The sequence below is a fragment of the Etheostoma cragini genome, chromosome 14, assembly GCF_013103735.1.
Source record: "Etheostoma cragini isolate CJK2018 chromosome 14, CSU_Ecrag_1.0, whole genome shotgun sequence".
NCBI lineage: Eukaryota > Metazoa > Chordata > Actinopteri > Perciformes > Percidae > Etheostoma > Etheostoma cragini.
Genome location: NC_048420.1, coordinates 6964406 through 6975419, shown reverse-complemented (window position 1 = coordinate 6975419; position 11014 = coordinate 6964406). Strand labels below are relative to the sequence as shown.

The following is an 11014-nucleotide window of genomic DNA, read 5'->3' as shown; positions in this document are numbered from 1 at the left end:
TCTCTCTCTCTCTCTCTCTCTCTCTCTCTCTCTCTCTCTCTCTCGTTTCTCCAAAGTAACAACCTCTGTCTTGTGTCTGATAGTGAAGGTCTCTCTCTAGACAAACACACACACAAGCAAGGAAGGAAGAACACACACACAACACACATGGAAATCTCAGAGGCTATAGAAAGTAAACAGGATTAACTTGCTATCCCCCGCTCCACTGTAAACGGCCTGTAATGGCAGCACTGCTTCTAAATCCCTCCATCTCTTTCTCTCCCCCCTCGCTTCCTCCCTTTTCTATTAAACATGGAGGTTAATCCTCCACCCCCCCTTGTCCCTAGCGCCATGGCCCGGGATAAGCTGTCAGAGCTGGGCTGCCGATACTCAGCTCTGCTCCAAACGCCACACAGCCAAAACACAGCATTTGAGTGTGTGTGTGTCTATGTGAGCATTTCTGTGCGTGCGTGCACGCTTGTGTGTGCGAGGGTGTAAAAAAGTGCAAAGATCCATACCTAGCTGTCTGTGTTTGCATGTCTGGATCTGACCGGGTATTTTTGTGTCGCTAAATTCAATCTGCCTCTCCCTCCTGTTTTATAGAATCCAATCTCTGCTGGGATAAAAACCTAACTCTGGAGGACCCTACAGCAACAAAGTGCACTCAGCGTGGGCCACAACGGCTCCTGACTGAGAGCCACGGACACAAAAACACTGACCCATACCCTCCGGTCCTCAGCACTGGGTGTAAGGGTGGAACCGGGGGGCTGAATCATGAATCACTAATGACACACACACTCTTCACAGATATCACAAATGCCAAAAAAGTCAATGTGTTTTCCCTCTAAGCCCTCTTTCACTAAACACAGCCGACCTGCTTGCTGGGGAAAAAAGCACGAGTCAATATTGTTCAGTTGGAAGGGGTGTCACAGGAACCAGAAATTCCAGCTGGAATGACCCGTTCAGCTCACAGGTCGCAGCCATTGTGTTTTTTCACATAATGGAAATTAATGTTTCACCGAGGTCTTTAATAGGTTCCAGACCCCTGTGAGGGACAGAATAATGTGTCACTGCAGTTACTCACCTGGAGGCCATCACCTTATTTTGACCCTATTTACACTTAATAAAAAAAAAAGGAGGAGGGGATATCAACGGGAAATAATTTAACGCTTGCGCATACCTAAAGTTACTAGCCAACTGAATATTGGAGGAAGAAAAAGATATTCAGCACCTTTAGCATAGGTAGAGAATCTACAACTGAAAGGTGCAACCCACTTCACCATCTCAGCGTTGTCGCTGGTGACACAAGCAAGGTGCAACATGCTTATCCCAGTGTTAGTGATAATTAAAAGGACCAGACACTATGATCACAATTAGAAAGAGTTGGAGGCGCTACTGTGTTTCTGGCATCCTTGGTTCTGGAAGGGAATGTCCCTTTATTTGTCTCTGGACAATGTTAAGTCACCTGCAGTCGGGGCATTCCCATGGCGTGGATGGCCATGCAATAGTCCCGGATAGAGAAGTAAGTGAGATCAAAATTGTCTGGCCAATAACCCATAAAAACATAAGGTGAAGTTGAGTATGACTCCTGACGGCATTTTGGTGAAAAACATCCGATTTCCAAGCTTTAAATTCTGTGCACCGGTAACAGTGTCAGTCTGTTGAGAAAACTGATAATCCCATCTTCAGCTTCAATGAACACACTGTTTCTGATTACATTTGGTAGCTAAGACGCAATGTGTTCTTGCCAACTGCAAGGAAGAAGTGTTTTAAAATTGCCACATAGATTATTGGCTTCTTCTCCATAGACCAGATTGGCATTGTGTCATCAAGCACAAATCGCCAAGACCGCACCCGCTGTCATCTCAGAAGAGAAACATGGAAATGCCAAAAAGCTGTTCTGTATTATTATGATCATGCTGAATAACAAACCAGAACAACCATATTTACCAAGGCTTTGACACTGAGATTTGAGGCAAATTCACCATCAGTGTAATAAACTAACTGATGCTGGTGACAGGCTCTACTGATGATAGCTAGCTTGGTAGGGAGGCTGCTGCTGTGCAGTCACACAGTACATCACGTCATCTCCAATTAAATCTCATCCTAGATCAAACAGCTGGCTATTAACAGGTGGTTATTTAAAACTCTTAGGGGATTCAATAAAAACTATGTATAGACGTTTGGAAAAGCAACATCCAGTCACTAAGTTGGTTCATTGATAAACTGGGACGGGATAAGAGTGAGTGGACATGGCGGCAGACCGATCAACGTTGATTTGTTAAGGCTCAGTTTCAGGCAAGGTTGCAAAATAATTATCAGACATGTCTAAAGAACTTACGTTTTTTTAACAGATAACAAAGGCATACAAACTTTTCAATATTACACTCCAAAAACACGTCAAGCTGCATTGATATCTATAGAATCTTTGGTTTTCTATCACCTAAAGTGACGCTGGAGTTTTGCGAAGTACCTGCATAGGCCGGTCTCTTCTATAGCAATAGCAGGCCGAGGATAATGGGGGTCATAGTATCTAGAGCCAAGCGACAAACCCAACTAATGAACAAAAGCCCCACCCCATTTCTCAGAAACAAAGTTGAAATAATTAAAAACCACACCATAAACCTGTGGGATAATTTAATTATCCAGGTGACTCCTCCTGTGTTTCCATTGTATTCAAATCAGAATTGCAAACTACTCGCGAAAGCAGCTGCTCCATTCACTTTGCAGCTCAGTAGCACCTTGGTGCAGTTTAGAGTCTGAATCCCATTTTCATATTTGATGCAGAGTGTGTGGACAAAGACCTTCTTAACAGTAATGTAACATTCAAGGGTGAATGCTCAGCACCCGTGAGTGCTACTGCACATGGAGGCACTGTTTCACCCTGTAGAAGGTTACACAGGGATACATGTCTACATAAGCCCACAGCTCTCAGCGACACTAGTTATTGCATTATTACTTAGCGCATCTCTGTCTCTCTCTCTCCTTTTAGTTCTCTCTCTTACGTGTCCCTGCCACCTGAGACCAGACTGCCTTTTGTGTTTGGTTAAACATTTCCTTCCCAAAATCTTCCATTCCTCACAATCATTTTTCATTTCTTTGACACCTGGAGTTACCCTCCAGTGTTTACTGAGGCTATGCTTTGCTGGCTCCATTTTCTAACCTAAAAAGAACAAACAACCTCGCATAGATTCTAGAGTGTGACAACACATTAAGCCAAACTCCATCTTCTTACACTCCCTTGTTATTTAATGCAATCACTCTCCTTGTGGGCCTAATGTGCAAGCAAGCATGGAGACACATTAACAGCCAAAGCTTAAGGGAACATTTTGTGACCCCAGCAGTCAAGGAGGTGTAGCATAAAGTCAGCTCGACAATTGTTAAAAGGTGTAGCAAGGTGGAAAGGAGGGGGAAGAAAGAAGTAGGAGTGGGAAAAACTGATACATGAGAAGACACATCAATCATGCAATCAAATATGGCAAAACAAGAGAGCAAAACCTAGTGGGTATTATTGACCAATTGGGTGAGGTGGGTATAGAACGACGGTGTGAAACGTCGATGGGATCTTATGCATTTAATGAATTAGGGTGTGTTGGACAAAGAATGTGGCTGTGAGGAAGGTGAAACAAGTGATGTCTGCTCATTGGATGCCCATTAGCGCAAATACAGGAGAATGGGTCAATGTATCTAAACATGCATTACCCCGAACTTCTAAAAAGACATCTTAAATCATGTCAAGCACAGATTGCACAGATTGCAAGAACTATTTATAGAAGCGTAGGTTTACGAGCTGCAGGCACAATCGCACACAGACATAATAAAATGTCTTCCCGTCTCTCGACGCTTCTCTCTCCTATGGAAGTAGTTCCCTCGACAACCTGACCTTTACAAAGTTGAAGCTAAGAAAAAGAGAGAGTGACTGCCAATCAACATGTAATTGGAAAACTAAAAACGCACTCATCAAAACCGCGTCTAATACCATGACAATGTTAAACACTGACAGCTCGGTTAAGCCTGTACCCATTTTCTTCTCGTCAGCAGTGCAAGGAAAAGTGGCTTGTTTTAAAATAAGACAACTATATAAGGACAATAAATGACAGCCTTAACAGTCTGATATATGTAACAGTCAAATCCAAATGACAGGGATGCCATCTACATTCCTACCACGGTAAAGTCATCAGCTCACTGACCCGGCCGCTGGTAGTAGCTGCTTTGTTAGCCCTCAAGTAGCACAGAGTACATCAGGATATGCAGAGGTGACTCACCGGGTCTTTAGCTTGCTGCGCTAACACGGCGTAGGTGGATATCTTGCTGCACAGGCATTTGGTGTGGACTGCGGTTGACGGGGATGTTTGGCAGCCTTCTGTGCCCCAGTTTTCTGCGCCAGCTTCCCTGGAGATGGGCGAGAAGGGGGTGGCGGGTGGTGGAGGGGGGTGGCACAAGGGACATTAACAGTGACTGTGAGACAAATGCACACCAAGAGTTGTCACAAACCTAAACACGTCCATAGAAAGCTCCAACTCAAGGAAGGGGTGAAAGAGGCATAGAGTTTCTAGAGGGTCGGCCATCCAGTTCCCCAGGTTCAGACATTCATTCTATGGGTTTCATATGCAGTCATCATCACTCATGCACCCTGACAGGCTCTTGTACCCAGCGGGCATTAGTCACCTCACTTGTTCTTGAGTTCTCTCCGTGTTTAGCACCCTAAATACTTTTTTTCTCTACTTTGTTCTGTCTTTCCTTCTTTCTATTTCAACTCCTTTTTTTTTTTTTCTTCTTTTTTTTTTAAGAATACCTTAACAGGCTGAGGCCTTGAAAAGGGTTGCATCAGCCAACAGCTGACAGAGACCAGTGCGGCTTAAATGGTTGATGGGGATTTTTCTGCACTAAAGGGTCATTCCTTTGACACACAACACTCAAACAACTGAACTTTGAACACTTTATTTCTCTTCACATTTTTCACCTCTTCCCTTGATTTGAAAATACTTGACGTGAAGCCAAATTTTCCGAGGCTTCAAGGGTTTTATTTCAAAAATACTTTACAGAATTAAATAAAAAACTCTTGAGAAAGTTCAAAAACAAAGTATTTTTTTTGTTTCATATAGAGTATACCTTCTCATTTGTTCTCTTGTTTAAAGATTTGTAAAGCAGAGAGGATGGAATGGTATCCTGTTGCAGACAGCACACTGTCCACTGTTCCTTTACCCCTAATGCTTTAGTGAAGAACTTCATTACCTCCTCTCAAGCTAAAAGCATTGAGCACCATCAACGTGGGTAGAAAATGTAATCAAGTGCTGCTAATATACAGTATGGACTTCACCATATAAGGATATGCATAATATTGACAATCTTTTAAATCACTCACTAGGCTGAAAATATCTGGCCTTCAATGACGGGTAATATTATATCTGAGCCCTGCTTACGTTTCGGGGAGAAGGCTTTGGGGAAATTTTTTGCTTTATGAGAAATGATAAGCTGGCTTGTTGCTTTTTGTATTCACAGTATCTTGACATCACCCAGCTTTGGAGAAATAACAGACAATTTAACATCTTAAAAAAAAATTACAAAACACTCCTCTTATGTATGACCTAAGAATAATAAACCTCCCGTGAGTTGCCCTACATACAAAGTAAAAAGCAGGGGCAATCACTTCCCTTACTAAGACACATCATATGTGGAACTATAACAATATTTTGGTCTACAGCAACTGCTTAGAGTCTGCTCAGAATATGGGCTACAGCATGACATCAAATTCAATGCTAAAAAGAGTGTTGTAATGATTGTCAGAAATATGGAGGACAGGAAGCTATGTTTTCCCTCTTTTTACTTGTCAGGGCAAGACCTTAATGTGGTTACTAAAGTGAAATACTTGGGCCACATTATCAGGGACGATTTTTGTGATGATGATGATGATGATGATATACAGCGGCAGTGCCGTAAACTATACGGACAAGCAAATATTCTGGCACGCAAATTTCATATGTGTTCTGAAGAAGTTAAAATATCTCTTTTCAGAGCATACTGTACTCCACTGTATACAGCTCATCTATGGTGCAGCTACAGTAAAGCAAAGATGAACAAGTTAAAGGTGGCATACAATGATGCATTTAGAATTTTGATGAAGCGTCCAAGATGGACCAGTGCTAGCCATCTGTGTGTGACCTGTAATGTTCCCACCTTCCATGCTGGGCTGAGGAAGTTTATGTACAGATTTATATGTTGATTAACTGAGTCAAATAACACGATTTTAAATGCTATAATTAATCCTGCACTTAGTGATACCAGATATTTGTCAAAACTATGGAATCACTGGAACATGCACCTGTACTTGTTTTAATTATTGAGCATTGCAATTGGTAAATATTGAGCATTGCAATTGTATGTATGTGTGTTTCTTTTGTGATGTTGTTGGGGATCGGTTTGTCTATATGTATTTATGTCTGTGTCTGGTCTCAATCCCTTTTGTATTGTATTGTTTTAAAATCATTTGGACCTTGAGTCTGTAAATAAAGAAATATATATATCACATGTTGTATCCTCATCATTATCTTTGCAAAAAAAAAAAAAAAACGTAAATCTCACCCTCAACATATAAAAGTAGAAGACTAAAGTTTTTAACTTTCCAAACGTTAATTTTTTTGGGGACTTTGTTCCCAGTTTTCAGTTACCAGAAGCTCCTGCTCTACGATGTGCACAGACCTCATTTTCAATAATCATGTCACAATGAAATACATACAAATCCGTTTTTAAGTTCAGATGCAAAACCAGAAATTGCACACTTTTATTTTTACGCTAAGTATGTCCTGCAGATGCCCTTACAAAGTACAGATGGAGTTGACCATCCTCTGTTTTTAGCAGAGTGCGTTTGACATATGTATTGAGACATACTAAATATCTTTCTGGGATAGTAAATAGTATGGTAATGTGGGTATTGAAACAGTATTTTGTTGATATTACTTGCCAGTTTAGCTGATATATTAATCAAAATCAAGTGGTATGTGTTAAATAAAGTGAGCATCTGCATCTTGCCAAAAGAAGCAGTCATATTGAGGGTTTTTTTCGGCTGTCAATCAAAAAGCGTAAACATATTAATAAAAATGACAAGAAGTGCAACAGTGCAGCACATCACTCAATACAAAATCTACTTCTGCCATGACTGGCCACTCAAACATGATCAGTGTTACACTAAGTGATAAGAAAGTATTAACGTTAATTCTTAAAAAGGTATATCTGAACATGAATGCACACGCACGCACGCACACACGCGCACACACACACACACACACACACACACAGACACAAACTTTGTAATGTCAGTAATGAAGTGTGAGTACAATTCCCTGATGATCATTATCTGCACAGTGACACTTCAAAGACTAAAGATCGGAAAATGAGTCACAGCAGCGAATCCTACAGACAGCTTGACAGGTAGCAACCTGGTGCTTTGCGTGTGTGTGTGTGTTTGTGTGTGTGTGGGTGTGTGTCTCACAAAGAGAGAGAGAGAGAGAGCAAGAGAGAGAGTGAGAGAACGTGACCTGTGACCTTTTATTGAGGAAATCTTCCAAAGTGTGTACATTTTGTGAGGTAGTTTCTGGGTTTTAGTTATATTTCTTATTACATGTGGAATGCACTGAGATTTCCGGGATTTATACACCGTCGCCCGCATCCATGAATAGAAAACGAGAGTTTTGCGTTTGTGAATTCCCAAGAGATGTTATGTATAGTAATTACAAATGGCTTTGTTCACACCAGGAAAGCAAAGCCATGTGTACTCTGACTAGACCTGCATGCACGATAGTGTTACATGCACAAATGTTGCACCCTAAATTATGCATGTCGCTTGATATAAAAAGCGGCAGATGCACATGTGAAAGCACTTGTGTTGTTCACTTACTGACACAAACGGTCTAATTAAATGCAACAAGGACACACGCATATCAAGTATTCTATGCCAGTCTGGCAGCGAAGAGGAAGTTGGGATAATGGTAAAATTGACAACTGACAACAGGGGGTCGCAGGAGATACACATTATCTGTGAGCGCCTCGCTTTGGCTGCTGCATTTCAAGCGTAACTGACCCTGATCTAGTTTAGCTGGATTTGAATTGTTGGTAGTGATGTATTCAGCACAAAGTCAGCTTTGATGTTTGTTAAGTTTTATTTCACCAACAAAGTTTAGGCAAGCCTTGAACTTTCTTATTGGATGGCCACTACAGCTACAGATACACACTACTGCTGTTTGCGTTCCTGGGCTCATGGAAGTATTAAATTGTCAGATGGGCTGAGCTAGTGGGGAAAAAATGAAAAGGATCTGGCTTTTGTTTTACTTCTAGTATAGAACTGGAATTAACTGTGGCCCCTAGGGACTCCTTTCATCATGAAAAACAGGTACCAGATGTGCAAACAAGTGTACATATCAGTACAGCTGGTTTTTAGGCTTTGAATGCTAAATTTATAGTGCAAAGGATTTCATTCCTAGATGGGTAAATATACATCCAGTATATCATATATATCCAGTTTGATAGCATAGCGATAATCAATTCATCTGTTGTTTGGTCTTGGCTTTGACAGGTTATCCCTCAGTGCACATGGGGCTTACACAGTTTGCCATAATCAACCTGAGCCAAAACCTAAAAAATATAGACAGAGTCTACAGACATACTAGCTCTATAAGGCCGTTATAAGGCACAGCAATGCTCTGAGCTAAATGCTAATGCCAGCATGCCAACATGCTCACAATGAAAATAATGTTTAGCAGGTGTGAGGTTTGTCATGTCCATCATCTTGGTTTAGCATGCTAAAATTAACTAATTAGCACCTAACACAAAGTACAGCTGAGCCGGAATTTCTGTTTTTGTTTTGTAGGTGTTTGGTCCTATAGCCAAATATTGGGCTAAATCAAACTTTTGACCTGACACTTTTGGCACGAGATGAAATGTAAGATGTGTGTAGCAAATTTCAAGGCAATCCACCCATCAGCTGTCAAGACAATTCAGTCTGGACACAGCAACAGCAACACTACATGGTTAAAAAAACAGCTCTGCTTGTGAAAAGACAAACAGCGTTAAAGCGTCATTTCCTAACAGTGTACTAAAACATGTATGGTGCACCGCTGCACTAACATTTTGCAATGTGTTTTGTTCACTAACTGCTTGTAGAATGATGTTGCAGCTGTTGAGAAAAACAGGAAAAATACTTCCTGAACAACAGCGCTAATTGACCTTTTCTGTCTACTGAGGCAATGCTATGAAAGCCCGCTGTTAGGAAAACCAAAAAGAAAAGGTTAAACATGCTTGGAATTCTTAAAACTAAAGGGTTTGATGCAAGGACTCAAGCAGTGTGGAGGTAAAGTCACTGAAAAAGCTACCCCTCCATCTGCCACATAGAAAAGTGACGTGTCGCCATGTCTCTCATCAGCCTTTTATCCTAAACAGGCAAAGATGACATAACGTCGGAAAGGTAAAATAACAGATAATACAGACATTAAGCCTTATGATACAGGGTTCTGCATGTAGGCAGCATTTAATATACTGTCACTGCTAAGCATTTGAACCAGTTATACATGGGAAAATGTTGTTCTACATACTGTAGCTGTCATCAATGCAACAAGGATTAACATTATCAGCTAATTTCAGCTGCTGGCAACCACTGTCAAAACTGATTTATGACATGACCGCAGCCAAACAATATAGTAATAACCACACGTCCTTTGTCCTTTGCGGTTTCTCATTGCTCATGTCTGGCAAAAATTTGTCATCAAATGTCTGCATTGTGTCATCAGTGGACGGTAGTGCAGACAAGCAAAGCTATAACAGGAGAAAGAACTAAAATGTGGGACAGATATTGCAAACCGTAATGAATGCAAAGAGATGAAGAAAGCATTGAGGTACAAAAGAATTCCACACAGAGATGGAAATCAATAGCATGTAAATCACAAAAATGATGCTCGTACAGAGAATACTTTCAAGTCCAACGCCTATGAAGTCTTTAGAAGACAGAAGAGACAGGTTTAATATTCAGTGCATGATATTGTAAAGTATATGAGCAAAGATATACTAGAATACCTGATGTTTTGATGTGCTTGAAAAAAAAAAATAGGACTTTGACTAGTCATTGTCAAAAAACTGAGTGAGCGTTGGTGACACATTGCCAACCGAGCTAATGAGTCATCGACAGAAGGTCTAGTGGGAAGGAGAGGGCATGTTCTGGTCGAGAGGGATTTTAAGGATCACGGAGGTAAGTGGCCTGAATTGGACACAGTTGTAAGTGTGTCACTGTACGTCAGCATTATTGGCACCCTAACGAGACAATGACAATTGTTTTTTCTCCATTCTTTTCTTCACAAATTAAGCATACATAGCAGTTTACAGTTACAAAAATATAAGTAACACATCTTTACCTAAATATTCCAGAACGGGGCTTTTACTTAATTTACCTGAGTAGACCTCCAGATTGGGCTTGATTGACATCTCCCTTTGAGGACAGGACAGCACACAGCTTTTTGATTCTCATTGGTACATTAAGTCTGGTTTTTACACGGATGTATTATATTAACTGGATACCAGATCCCATAATGGCGCCTAATTAGAATATTGGAGTTGCTCGTCTAGGGCCTACAGCAAAACAGCACTCCTCCACACAGATCTACTCTAGATCAGTCAGGTTCCGGGGCTGTCGCTGAGAAACACGGATTTTGAGCTCCCTCCAAAGAGTCTCTATTGGGTTTAGGTCTGGAGACTGGCTAGGCCACGCCAGAACGTTGATATGCTTCTTACAGAGCCACTCCTGGGTTATCTTGACTGTGTGCTTCGGGTCATTCATCATCATGTTGGAAGACCCAGCCTCGACCCATCTTCAATGCTCTAACTGAGGGAATGAGGTTGTTCCCCAATATCTCGCAATACATGGCCCCGTTCATCCTCTCCTTAATACAGTGCAGTCACCCTGTCCCATGTGCATCAAAACACCCCCAAAGCATGATGCTACCACCCCCATGCTTCACAGTAGGGATGGTGTTCTTGGGATGGTACTCATCAT

At 41.3% G+C, this 11014-nt stretch overlaps 1 protein-coding gene across 15 annotated transcripts in view; it reads right to left on the bottom strand.

Annotated features, from left to right (window-relative positions):
* Positions 1–11014, bottom strand: part of adgrb2 (adhesion G protein-coupled receptor B2) — a 215220-nt gene that overhangs the window by 49259 nt on the left and 154947 nt on the right. For all 15 annotated transcript variants that reach the window (XR_004659264.1, XM_034891466.1, XM_034891459.1 and 12 more), the window contains one exon: positions 4245–4371. Coding sequence is in view for 14 of the 15 variants with exons in the window: in XM_034891466.1 (XP_034747357.1) it covers positions 4245–4371 (127 nt within the window). In the remaining variant the exon portion in view is untranslated. The remainder of the gene's footprint in view (positions 1–4244; positions 4372–11014) is intronic.